The sequence below is a fragment of the Hemitrygon akajei genome, chromosome 9, assembly GCF_048418815.1.
Source record: "Hemitrygon akajei chromosome 9, sHemAka1.3, whole genome shotgun sequence".
Lineage (NCBI taxonomy): Eukaryota > Metazoa > Chordata > Chondrichthyes > Myliobatiformes > Dasyatidae > Hemitrygon > Hemitrygon akajei.
Genome location: NC_133132.1, coordinates 48,396,909 through 48,411,323, shown reverse-complemented (window position 1 = coordinate 48,411,323; position 14,415 = coordinate 48,396,909). Strand labels below are relative to the sequence as shown.

General features: G+C 43.4%; 1 protein-coding gene across 2 annotated transcripts in view; it reads left to right on the top strand.

The window, feature by feature from the left end:
* Positions 1-7,987: 7,987 nt before the first annotated feature.
* The window catches only part of rev3l (REV3 like, DNA directed polymerase zeta catalytic subunit), a 183,996-nt gene continuing 177,568 nt past the window's right edge, over positions 7,988-14,415 (top strand). Inside the window, exon 1 of one of the 2 annotated variants that reach the window (XM_073055923.1) lies at positions 7,988-8,460. In XM_073055923.1, the coding sequence (XP_072912024.1) occupies positions 8,322-8,460 (139 nt within the window). In that variant the 5' untranslated portion in view covers positions 7,988-8,321. The remainder of the gene's footprint in view (positions 8,461-14,415) is intronic. The other variant, XM_073055925.1, reaches the window with a different exon arrangement.

The window sequence follows — 14,415 nt, the reverse complement described above, 5'->3', positions numbered from 1 at the left end:
ATAGCCTACTTCTGCTCCTATATGTTATGGTCTTACAATATTATGGTTTGGTTGTCTCCTCAAAAAATGCAGTCAGGCTCATGGGGCTTGACCTGTCCCTCACAAAGCCATGCTAACTATCCCTAGTAAGATTATGCTTCTCCAAATGCTCATAAATCTTCCTACTAAGAACCTTCTCCATTAGTTTACCCACCACTAGTTTTGAATTCCCAGGATTAGTCTTATTACCTTTCCTGAAAAATGAAACAAAACCTACCATCCTCCAGTCCTCCAATACTACTGCATAGATTGCTGTCAATGCCCAGCAATCTCTTTCTTTGTTTCCAGTGGTAACCTGGGGCATATCCCATCTGGCCCTAGGGACTTATCTATCCTATTTTTCCATAAGCTCCAATGCTGCTTTTTTCTTAAACTCAACAACACATTAGTCTATCCTACGCTGACCTCACATTCGTCAAAGTCCCCCTTCCTGGTCAACGCTGGAGCAAAGTATTCATTAAGGACCTCCCCTACCTCCTCTATCTCCAGGCACATTTCCCACCTTATCCCTGAGGTCTTACCCTCACTTTAAACATCCTCCTGTTCCTCACATAGTACATGTGCAACACCTTGTGGTCCTTATTAATCTCACTCGCCGAGGCCATCCCATGTCATATTCCATCTCTCCTAAATCCATTCTTAAGCTCCTTCTTGGCGATCTTATAACTCTCAAAAGCTTGGTCTCATGTTTGCTTCTTAAGCCTTAAGTATGCTTTCTTCTTACTCTTGTCTAAATGTTTCATTTCTCTTATCAGCCATGGTACCTTCACCCGTGATTCATCCACTCAATCATGGCTGATCCTTTTCCTGCCATGGTACGATAAACCTATTCAGAACCCCATGCAATTACAAGTTATTATTAATAACATAACGTAATAACGTTGGTACATGTAACAGAAAACCAGAGTGTTGGTTCAATAGTCAGGGACTGGGTCATGATGTTCCAGTGTACTTTGGTGTGTATGTACACAATTCACTTAAGGTCAACATGCAGATGTAGCAAATGATTAAGAAGGCAAATGGCATGTTACCTTTTAAACTGAGAAGATTTAATGACAGGAATATAAAACAGTTTTATTGCATTTTACACAGTTTTGGTATCCTTGACACCAAAGACAAACAGTCTGAATAAATGGGTCTTTTTTAAAGATGTAATTAGTAGAGTGCCCAAGTACCAGTTCTTGTCCTTCAAATATTTACTATTAATTTTAGTGACCTGGCAAAGAGGTAGAGTTTATAATATCCAAGTTTGCTAATAAAAGGAAAATAGATGGTATTGCAAGCTGTGTTGTGGATATTTAGGACTCTGCAGATGGATGTACAAACCCCATTTCCAGAAAAGTTGGGATATTTTCCAAAATGCAATAAAAACAAAAATCTGTGATATGTTAATTCACGTGAACCTTTATTTAACTGACAAAAGTACTAAGAAAAGATTTTCAATAGTTTTACTGACCAACTTAATTGTATTTTGTAAATATACACAAATTTAGAATTTGATGGCTGCAACACACTCAACAAAAGTTGGGACAGAGTTAAAATAAGATTGAAAAGTGTACAGAATATTCAAGTAACACCGGTTTGGAAGACTCCACATTAAGCAGGCTAATTGGTAGCAGGTGAGGTATCATGATTGGGTATAAAAGCAGCGTCCATCAAAGGCTCAGTCTTTGCAAGCAAGGATGGGTCGTGGCTCACCCCTTTGTGCCAAAATTCGTGAGAGAACTGTTAGTCAGTTCAAAAGGAACATTTCCCAATGCAAGATTGCAGAGAATTTAGGTCTTTCAACATCTACAGTACATAATATTGTGAAAAGATTCAGAGAATTCAGAGACATCTCAGTGCGTAAAGGGCAAGGTCGGAAACCAGTGTTGAATGTGCGTGATCTTCGAGCTCTCAGGCGGCACTGCCTAAGAAACCGTCATGCTACTGTGACAATTACAGCCACCTGGGCTCGGGAGTACTTTGGAAAACCATTATCACTTAACAGTCCATCGCTGCATCCAGAAATGCAACTTGAAACTGTATTACGCAAGGAGGAAGCCATACATCAACTCTATGCAGAAACGCCGGCGAGTTCTCTGGGCCCGAGCTCATCTCAGATGGACCGAAAGACTGTGGAACCGTGTGCTGTGGTCAGACGAGTCCACATTTCAGCTAGTTTTCGGAAAAAATGGGCATCGAGTTCTCCGTGTCAAAGATGAAAACGACCATCCTGATTGTTATCAGCGAAAGGTGCAAAAGCCAGCATCAGTGCCCATGGCATAGGTGAGTTGCATGTATGTGAAGGTACCATTGACTCTGAGGCGTATATTAGGATTTTAGAGAGACATGTTGCCATCAAGGCGACGTCTCTTCCCGGGACGTCCATGCTTATTTCAGCAGGACAATGCCAGACCACATTCTGCACGGGTTACAACAGCGTGGCTTTGTAGACACAGAGTGTGTGTGCTTGACTGGCCTGCTGCCAGTCCAGATCTATCTCCTATTGAAAATATATGGCGCATCATGAAGAGGAGAATCAGACAACAGAGACCACGGACTGTTGAGCAGCTGAAGTCTTACATCAAGCAAGAATGGACAAAATTTCCAATTGCAAGTCTACTACAATTAGAATCCTCAGTTACAAAATGATTAAAAAGTGTTATTAAAAGGAAAGGTGATGTAACACAATGGTAAACGTGCCTCTGTCCCAACTTTTGTTGAGTGTGTTGCAGCCATCAAATTCTAAATTTGTGTATATTTACAAAATACAATTAAGTTGGTCAGTAAATCTATTGAAAATCTTTTCTTTGTACTTTTGTCAGTTAAATAAAGGTTCACGTGAATTAACATATCACAGATTTTTTTTTTATTGCGTTTTGGAAAATATCCCAACTTTTCTGGAAATGGGTTTTGTAAATAGAACATAGAACATACAGATAGTACTGCACAGGAACAAGCACACAATGTCATGTTGAACTAATTATTCATCAGATTCCCTACTAAACTCATCCCTTTTGCCTACACCCGGACCACATCCTTTCATTTCCTGCATAGTCATGTGCCTATCTCAGAGCTTCTTGACGACCCATACTGTATTTGCCTCATCACCACCACCCAGCTCATTCCGGGTGTCCACCACTCTGTTAAAACAATCTTGGTCTGCACACCTCCTTTGAGCTTAACTCCTCTCATCTTAGAGGAATGCCCTCTAGTATTGGATATATCCACCCTGGGGAAAAGATACTGCCTGTCTACTCTATCTATGCCTCTCATAATCTTATAAACCTCTATCCAATCTCACCTCAGCCTCTGCCACTCCAGGGAAAGCACCCCAAGCCTGTCCAAACTCTCCTTATGTACAGGCCTGCTAGTCAAGCTGCATCCTGATGAACCTCTTCTGCACCCTTTCCAGAGGTTTCTCATACTGCCCCTTATGGGGCAACCAGAACTGAATGCAATACTCCAGAGTATTATAAAGCTGCAACACGACTTCCTGACTCCTGAGTTCAATTCCTGGACTAATAAAGGTTAACATGTTATACGCCTTCTTAATCACCCTTAACAACCCGTGTTTCACTTTCAGGGAACTAGGAACTTGGATCTCAAGATCCCTCTGGACATTAGCACTGTTAAAAATCTTGTCATTAACAGTGTACCATCTCCTTACATTTGATTTCTCGAAGTGCAACGTGGCCAGGTTAAACTGCGCCTGTCATTGCTCTGTCCAGATCTGCTGTATTCTTTGCCAGTCTCCCACGCTATCCACAACACCACCAATCTTCATCTCATCTGCCAACTCACCCATCTATGCTGTCATCCAGGCCAGCTATATGTAACCCTCACACTGTAGGCTCATAATGAGTTCGCAATACTGTGACATAATGCATGGGAATATTGATGAAAGGGCCATTCCAATAAACAAATGGGTCTAGAATAGATATAATTCGGGTAAACACAAAATACAAAAGTTTGTACGTTTCTTCTAAGGGAAAATAAGACCTTCACCTGTTTGAATACAGACACACCCATGCAAATTTACTCAACCAACAGACACAAAATGCTGGTGAAACTCAGCAGGTCAGACAGCATCTGTGAAAACGAGTAAACAGTCGATGTTTAGGACCAAGACCCTTCTTCAGGGATTTGGACCAAAGTGTTGACTGTTTACTCTTTTTGTGCTGGACTTCCTTCAATGTTGTGTGCTAGCTAGCTGGCTGACTGAAAGTTACCTTACTATAATCTGCATGAGAATGTTCTGACATCGGCATCTGTCCTTTCAAATTGGGGTTTGTGAGCATTTCACCATGTTCTTCAGCTATGTTTGTTGCTCATCTCTGTTCCTTTCTTTCTCCTTCTTCCTCGAAACTCTGTCGATCCCATGCTCTCTCCAGAAAAAAAGATGATTACCTGTTCTTTTCCCATGCTCGCTAGAAAAATATGACAAAGACAATCCTGTTGCCTAATTCAACAAGCCTAACTTATTAATTGACTGATTTTTAAACAGCAAAATGAAATACCTGATTGTATAATGTAATTAAAATAACACCCTTTTATATAGATTTGCATTTTGAGAAAATATGCAGAAAATAAAATGCCCAACAGTATAACTGTATTAATAAGATAAATAATTGTGTTAAATCAGGGTATGGCACACACACACACACATACACACACACCACTTGTCACAGACCTCCAACCAGAATAACTCCCATTCACAAGATAGGTCTGAGTAAGTGAATGGAGTTTAATGCAGGACAGTATGAGTTCACCCACTTTGGTAGGATGAATCAAAAGGCATACTATTATGTAAACTATGAAAATTACAGGTAAGTGGAGTATAGTGGGAGCTGGGCATTCTTCTGCAGGATTTGCAAAAGGTTAGCATGCATGTGTAGCAAGTCAGGTGGAACGCAGCATTTATGGATGACAGAAAATTAGCAGGTGTTGTCGATAGTGGGGAAGATTGTCGGGGGAACTTCATCAGTTAGGGAAGAGGGCCGTGGAGTGACAAATGGATTTAAAAACAAGCAAGTGTCAGATGATTAGCCGGCAGGCAGTGTGTGCCACCAACACCAGCCACTCTGAGGCAAGTGATGCCGGGTTCGAATCCAGCCGGCTCTTTGCACGCTTGGGTTGAGCGTCGAGCTTGTTAAAAAAAATGGACAAAATGCTAAAGAAACGGCAAGGTTGCTGCCCGATGCGCCACAGGGTGCGGAGAGAAATAACTAAGGAAGTATGAGATGATACAGTTTGGAAAGCAAACCGCATAGGACTCGTGGAATAAATGCTAGAAAATAGGGAGTGTAACGGAACAAGCGCATAGCTTGTTGAAAGTGGCATCACGGGTCGACAGGGTGGTGAAGAAAGCAGTGAGGGCAGTGAGTACAGGAGCTGGGACACGATGTTGTAGTTGTGCAAGTCATTGGTGAGACAGCACACGGATCACTTTATAAAATTTTGGTCATCCTGTCATAGGAAAGAAATAGCTAGACTGGAAAGGAGTGTTGAAAATAGTGGCTTGGTGGTAGAGCAGCTGTCTCCCAGCGCCAGAGAGCCAAGTTCAATACTGACTGTAGGTGCTACTGTGGAGAATGCACATTCTCCCAGTGTATTTCTTGAGGGTGTTTGGGGTTCATCCCATATGTAGTACATGGTTTGTGGGTTAATTGGCCCATGTAAAAATGTCCTTGGTGTGTGGGCAAGTAGTAGAAATTTAGGGAGAGCTTAAGACAATGTGGGAGAATAATAAATGAGATTATTGTAGGAACTGATCTTAGTAGTGCAAAGGGACTTAGGAGTTCTCGTGCAAGACTCGCAGAAGGTTAATTCACAGGTTGAGTCTGTGGTAAAGAAGGCAAATGCAATATTGGCTTTTATTTCAAGGAAAATAGAATATAAAAACATGGAAGTAATGCTGAAACTTAATAAGACACTAGACAGGGGACACTTAGAATATTGTCAACAGTTTTGGGCCCTTTATCTCAGAAAGGATATATTGTCATTGGAGAGAGTCTAGAGGAGGTTCACAAGGATAATTCTGGGAATGAAGAGTTAACATATGAGGGAGCATTTGGCAGATTTGGGCCTGTACTCACTGGAATTCAGAAGAATGCGTGGGGATCTCATTGAATCCTACCGCATGTTGAAAGGACTAGATAGGATGGATGTGGAAAGGATGTTTCCTATGGTGTAGGTTTCCAGAACCAGAGGGTACAGCCTCAAAACTGAGGGGCAACCTTTTAGAAAAGAAGTAAGGAAGAATTTTTTTTGGCAAAGAGAGGTGAATCTGTGGAATGCTCTGCCCAGACTGCGGTGGAGGCCAAGTCCGTGGGGTATATTCAAAGCAGAAGTTGATAGATTCCTGATTGTTCGGGGCATCAAGGAATATGTGAAAGGCAGGTGTATGGGGTTGAGTGGGATCCGGGATCAGCCATGATGGAATGGTGGAGTGGACTTGAAGGACTGAATGGCCTAATTTTGCTCCAATGTCTTATGGTCTTAGTGTGAGTTTCAAGCCATTGTATCTTCTGCCAAATGGAAGGTGGGAGAAGTGAGAATGGTAGGAATGGGAAAGGGTCTTTGATTATGTTAGCTGCTTTCCCCAGGCGGCAAGAAGTGTATACAGAGTCAATGGAAGGGACACTAGTGTTCATAACTCAACGCAGTTTCAGGTGGTCTTGAGCAGAGCAGTTGTCTACCAAGCTGGATAGGATGTTTTTTATGGTCGTGAGGATGATGGGGTCATACCAAATTTCTGTAGCTTTCAAGGAATTAGAAGTACTGGTGAACTTCCTTGGCCAAGACCTGTGACTCTAACATACTCATTTTTATTAGTCCTCATTGAGGGATCAGAAGTGGAAAGTTGAGCCGTTTGCAACCTTCGGTGTAACGTCTCTGGCATATTGATGCAATTACAAAGAAGACATGTCAGCGCCTATATTTCATTGGGAGTGTGAGGAGACTTGGTATGTCATCCAAGACACTCACAAGTTTCTACAGATGTGCCGTGGAGAGCATTGTAACTGGCTGCATCACCGTCTGGTTTGGAGGGGCCACTGCACCGGATCGGGAAAAGCTGCAGGGGATGGTAAACTCTGCCAGCTGCATCAGGGAGGCTTTAACCTCCCCAGCATTCAGGACACCTTCAGAAGGTCATGCCACAAAAAAAAGCGACACCCACCATTAAGGACCCCCATGCCCTCTTCTCATTGCTAGATAGGAGGCACAGGCTTAACATTTCAGGAACATCTTCTTCCCCTCTGCCATCAGATGTCTGAACAGACATTGAACCCATGAACACTACCCCAATATTTTTGCTCTACTTATTAAATTTTTAAAAATATATATTCTTATTGTAATTTATAGTTTCCATTATTAAGTGATGCTGTCAATAAGCAACACATTTCACGACATATGCCAGTGATATGATTCTGCTTCACACCTGTGGCAGATTCTGTGGATCCTGTGTTGGACTGTCGGAGCCCATGGGGCCGGATTGGAAGCAGGTCGTCCTCTGCTCCCCAAGGAACGGCTTGACAAGCCCTGCTCTGCCCAGCCTCACACAATGCAGAGCAGCGCATACTACAAGCAGCACCGCCAATCAGCCTGTCAATCACTTGACCCTCCTCTCTGGAACGCTCTGCCAATCAACGCGGGCGGAACGAAAGGCTCGCATTCACGGAAGTCAGCCAATCATTCAGAGGCAGGGGCAGAAGAAAGGCGGGGTCAAAGCCGATCGACGACGCCTCCCGCTCCAATGTCGGCGGTGGCCAACCGGCTTGCGGAGGTGTCCGGGGGGCCAGCCAATGAGGGGAGGGTGGAGGGCGGGTCTTCCGCTGGCCCCTCCGCTTCATACGGCGGTGCACGAGGGAGTGATGCTGCAGTGCAGCTGCGGCGGGCGGAAGCTGGTGGGACCGTGAGGAGCGGGAGCAGCGCCGGGTCCGCGCACACCCACCCACCCACACCGCCACCGCCTTCCCGCTAACCACACCTCTCTCTCTCTCGCCCACCAACCCACTCCAGCAAAAAAAATACACACACTCGGCGCCCGGCGTCATGTGTGAGCGGCAGCGGGGCCGCAGGCGCAGGGACCCCGAGACATGGACACACGCGTTGCCCAGGCCCGCAGCCGCTCCGTCCTGCTGCTCACTCGCGGCCAGTAGCACGTCCGCCTCGGCCTGACAGCTCCCTAGCAACCGCCAGCAGGCACTGCTCGCGTTTGAAACTCTCTAATTCCGAAGGCTGCGTTAGTACATTAATTTCCTTTAAGCAAGCACAGCTGCAAGGGTCGGGTCAGTATGCTGGCAGTGAGGATTGTCACCGCCGATTACTATATGTCCAGTCCGCTCCCCGGTCTGGATGTTTGCTACTCTGAGTTCAGGCAGGCTGAGGTGACCAGAGTGCCAGTGGTTCGTATCTTCGGGCCAACACCTGCAGGTAGGTGGTCTTATGGCAACTGTTGTGAAATGTTAACAACTGCAGTGGTTTTCCCCCGCTGGGGCTGCAAGCGGGCTCGGTTAGAGCGCTTGCCATTTTGTAGAGCCCTCGCTGTAAAACACCGGCAGCCATGAAGCAATAGGTTTGTGTGCAGTATATTTAGTGCGTGCATAAAATTAATACACATGTTCAATATGCGACTGGGCATCAGTGGTTGTGTGCACCCCTGGATTTCTTTTGATGTCGAGGGAGATTTGATACTGTCAGTCAGACTGCTCTCAGATTTGACTTCTGTATCATATCTAACGACTCAGGAGGGATAAAACCGTCTATTTAAGAAAAAATATCTATCTCAAGGGGAAGGTGGGAATTGTGTAGATCTTTTATTAATTGTAAAGAAAAATCTTTCTCCCCGATCAGCGTTGTTATAATTATCAGGCAGATCCATCCGTGTTCAGTTACCAACCTTGGGGAAACAGAACTAGCTGTAGTGCAATTCACATAGTAACTGAACCTCGTGTGGTAATAAATTCCAGGGAGCTGTGCTCTCTCTAATGCACCAAAAAGGGACCAATTGAGGTGTAGTTTTGTTCACGTATTTTCAGCATCTTTCATGTTTAATTAGTTTTTATTTGCCGACCGTAATGTGACTTCAATTGCCGTGTTTACTCGATGGCTCCAGACATATTTTACCAGTCATAGCAGGGCTGCAGTTAAAAATGTAACTGTTCTTCGGTTGTAGGTGGTACTGGTACTGTTGAAGTTGTTGGTGCATTTCTGTTTTCCTTGTTGATCCTCATGGGTGATCTTTACATGCAAAGAAGGGAAGATAGAATAACTTTCTGAAAACAACTGAAAATTAGCATTCTTGCTTTCAACAATGTGCATTAGAATTAGTGTTGATTGCAAAACATTTTAATTCATATTTAATATCTTTAATTTGGAGACAGGTGTGGTTTTCTCAAATTTTATTTAGAGGCTGGTTATATGGAATTGCTGTATATTTTTGCATCAAATTTGGGTGTGGATGTTTTCAAGTCTGACTACTAACTCAGTAAAAAGTTAATCACATTTGTAGAATTACAATACTTGAGGTTAATCATTTTTAATAATATGTTGAGTCAGTTTTGGGGACTTGCTCAAGCAAACAATGTTATGTTGATTTTCAAAGTGCATCTTGGATAAGATGCAGCCTCTACTGAATTTGGTGCTTGCTTAATCTTTTAAAACTTCTCAATTTATGTAGTTGGTTGGATGTCACATGGGTGTATATTTTGAATTGCCAGCTGGTGTGAGGTTTAATGATGCCAAGAAGTGAGTGTGGCTGAAGGCTTCGATTTGTTGCTTAAAATTCCTTTCTTGGGTAATATATGCACAATCATTTTCCTTCTTCCACCTCCCCCTCCCCAATTTTTAAAAGCATATTGCCTGTATATTGTTTTGCAGCTATAGCAATTTTAATGTGTGGACACTTGCAGGGCTAGTAAGCCAGATTAAGGGGTATCTGTTTGTTCCAAGCTAGGTCATCTTGACACTGTATGCAATGTCATGGGCATTACACAGACTCAGCAGGTCAAGCTGAATTATGGAAAAGAGTAAACAGGGGGTGTTTCAGGCTGAGACCCAGTTAACCTGGCTACCTGATTGCTGATATGTCCATTGTTTTTGGTACATGGACTTCTGGCACAATGCTAGTGTCTTCCACAGTGAAAACTGATGCAAAGTATTTGTTCATATGCCATTTCTTTATCCCTCATTACTACCTCACCAGCATTATTTTCCAGTGGTCCAATATCAGCTCTCACCTTTTTGCTCTTTATATAACTGAAAAATCTTTTAATATCATGCTTTATATTATTGGCTAGTTTTCCTTCATATTTCATCTTTTCCCTTATGGTTTTGTTAGTTGCCTTTTTGGGGTTTTAAAAAACCCCCCACTCTCTTTGTTACTTTGCTTTTATGCACTCCTTGACTTCCCTTGTCAGCCATGGCTGCCTACCCCTACTATTTGGGAACTACTTCCTCTGTGGAACATGTCTATCGTGAGCCTTGTGAACTATTCCTAGCAACTTCAGCCATCTCTGCTCTGCCTTCATCCCCGCCAGTATCCCTCTCCAGTCCACCTGGGCAAGCTCTTCACTCATGCCTCTGTAGTTCCCTTTATTCTGTTGTGATACTGATACATGTGACTTGTGTTTCTCCCCCTCAAATTACAGTATGAGTTCATCATATTACTGTCTTCTAAGGGTTCCTTTAACTTAAGCTCCTTAATAAAATCTGGGTTGTTACACAAAACCCAGTACAATATGACCTCTCCCCGAGTAGGCTCAAGCACAAGCTGCACTTAAAAAGCCATCTCATAGGCATTCAACTACCGTAATTACCTCTCCAATTGGACACTAACCTGATTTTTCACAATCCCCTTGCATATTGAGGTCCCCCACTACAATTATGACATTACTCTTATTACATGCCTTTTCCAGCTCCCTTTGCAGTCTCAACCCCACATGTTGGCTACTACTTGGAGGCCTGTGTATAATTCCCATAATGGTTTTTTATTAGCTCTGCCCACGAAGATTCAACATTCTCTGACCCTGTGTTACCTCTTTCTAAAGATGTAATTCCATCTCTTACCAACAGAGCCACACCACCACCTATGCCTTCCTGACTGTCCTTTTGATACAAAGTATATCCTTGATATTAAGCTTCTAACTATGACCTTCTTTCAGCCACAACTTGGTGATGCCCTCATCATACTGTCCAATCTCTGCTTGCACTATGAGTTCATCTACTTTATTCGGAATACTATGTGCATTTAAATACATCCCCTTAAGTCCTGCATTCTTCGCCCTTTTGAATTTTTCCTGTTGTCCGCAGTCAGTACTGTGGTTGTGACCACTACTTCAAAATTCTCGTCTATAATATCTTCAGCCTTCCAAATGATTCTGAGTACATTCATCTCCAGCTCCATCTCCATGACCCAGTTGGTCAAGCGCTAAAGTCGGGTGCATTTCCTGCAGATCTGGGAATACAAGTCCGTAATTTGTTGAAAGTGGCGTCACAGATAGATCGGGTCATAAAGAAAACTTTTGGCACATTGGCTTTCAACATAACATCCCATCTCCTGTACTCAGTATATTGATTTATAAAGTTGTATAAAATGTTGGTGAAGCAGAATTTGGACCATTGTGTGCCATTTTGGGTGCCTACCTACAGGAGGGATGTAGACAAAGTTGAAAGTACAGAGACAGTTCACAAGAATATTGCTGGGTCTTGAGGGCCTGAGTTATAAGGAAAGATTGAATAGGTGAGAACTGCATTCTTTAGTACATAGAAGATTGAGAGGAGATTTGAGAGGTGTGAAAATTTAAGGGGTATAGATATGGTAAATGCAAGCAGGCTTTTTCTGCTGGGGTTTGGTTAAGGGTGAAAAGTGGGAAGTTTAAGGGAAACATGAGGGGGAAAGTTATTCACAAAGAGGGTCATGAGTGTGGAATGAGCTGCCAGCACAAGTGGTGCACGTGAGCTCAATTTCAATGTTTAGGAGAAATTTGGATAGGTCCATGGATAGAAGGGCTCATGGTTCTGCTACAGGTCGATGGGAATAGGCAGTCTAAATAGTTTTGGCATGGACTAGATGGGCTGAAGGATCTGTCTCAGAATTTTATATATCGTCGTCAGGGAAACCGTGAGGTACCCTGAATTCCCACATCTGCCAGGAGGGGCATTCCATCCTGACTACTCTCTAATTTTTATTTTTATTTTTTTAAAAAAAGCACTTGCCTCTCATCTGAGCTCCCCCTGTTCATGTTGAAACCTGCTGAGCTAAAGCCTCACACACAAAATGCTGGTAGAACGCAGCAGGCCAGGCAGCATCTATAGGGAGAAGTACTGTCGATGGGCCGAAACATCGACAGTACTTCTCCCTATAGATGCTGCCTGGCCTGCTGCGTTCCACCAGCAGTTTGTGTGTGTTGCTTGAATTTCCAGCATCTGCAGATTTCCTCGTGTTTGCGACCTAAAGCCTTCCTACTATCACTGGCACACTCTTGACATTGGCCACACTCTGCTTGACCCTACCATCCTTTTATTTGCAGCTGAGTTTAGGCTTCTGACTCCAAAGCTTGCACCTCCACAGCCAAAGAAGACAGGGCTTGCCAAAATCTGCTGCTTTTGTGCTGTCTCCTGACTTCACTACAGTGACTGGGCAGCACTTGAAATCAGTTGGCCCCACCCAACAGAGCTGTGATCATATATGCAGCCAGGTGAACCATATCATGTTCATACCTCCATTTTTTGTCTTCAATTCCTCCCTGTCTGTCCGCCTGAAAACATTATACCTCAAAGTAAGGAATCAATTACTTTAATCATTTGGTTACTGAAATTGACTTCTGTTGATTAGCGATTTCAGTTGATGCTTGTCATTAAGACTGAAACAAAAGTTGTTACTTTGATCTAAGCTGTTTTTTCTTATTCATTCCCTTTACATTTTCTAGTCTTGAGGTATGCCCAATGGCCATTTTATTAGGTACACCTGCTTGCTAATGCAAATATCTAATCACCCAATCACGTGGCAACAACTCTGTGCCTTAAAGAATGATCAAGAGATTCAGTTGTTCAGACCAAACAGCATCAGAATGGGGAAGGTATGTGATCTTTGTGACTTTGACCCTGAAATGATTATTGGTACCAGAAAAGGTGGTTTCAGTATCTCAAGCAACCACTAATCTCCTGGGATTATAGCTTGGGCCATCAGAGTATGGCATTCAATTGTGGTGTCCACTGTAGGGAGTTTGTATGTCCTTCTGGGAATGTGTAGGTTTTCTTCAGGTGCTCTAATTTCTTCCCACAGTCCAAAGATGCATTGGTTAGTAGGTTAATTGGTCACTGTAACATTGTTCTGTGATAAAGCTAGGGTAAAATAGTTGGGTTGCTGGGCAGTGCATCTCATTGCCCCGGAAGGGCCTGTTCCATTCTGTGTCTCTAAATGAAATAAAAATGTCATGCACACCACTCTCTAGAGCAGGGTTTCCCAACTACTTTATGCCATGGACCCCAACTATTAACTAAGGTGTCCATAGACCCCATGCAGGAACCCCTGCTCAAGAGTTTAGAGAATGGTGCAATAAACAAGCATTCAGTGAACATCAGTTTTGTGGATGATGAGAGAGATCAGAGGATAATGGCCAGACTGGATCTAACTGACAGGAAGATGACAGTAACTCCAATTTAATTGTTATTAATAAGTAATGCATTACAAATATAGTAGTTATGTGTTGGTATCTAATAAACAATACAAATATTTGTCTCAAACATTTTTGTTAGCACCTAACCCTGCAATATTGGTAATATAAAATACTGCAGCTCCTGTTCGTTGGTCAGATTGGTGGGGGAGCTGCGTTGCCTTGGTTGTTGAGTGGACCGGCTGTCATTCTGTGGTGTCACATGGGAAGAGGCACTGGAGGTGGTGTGAGAAGGAACAGATGTGGTGGACACGCTGGGAACCTTGCTGGTTGGGAGCTGACTCCTACCTTCAGTGCTGATCTCCAGTGTTCACCGCCTTCACTTGCGGCTGGGCACAGCACGAGGCGGGCTGCTTTTCCTTCATTGTGACTGAACCAGCACCAGATGAGGAACTGCTGTGAACTTGCAGAAATACGGCTCCAGGACAACATCCCATGTAGCATTGTTCTTCAGGCGGTATTTTTGTGACTGCACTATCATAACTATATGTGCTCATTTGCACCTTTGCTCAAGAGAAACAGTTTTGTTTCACAGCATAGGCAGTCCAAGTTCAATTCTTGCTGCTGCCTGTGAGGAATTTGCACTTTCTGCCCATGACCATGTGGATTTCCTCCCACAGTCCAAAGACCTACTGTTTGGTAGGTTAATCGGTCATTGTAAATTGTCCCATTATTAGGTTGGGATTGAATTGGGGTTGCTGGGTGGCTTGGC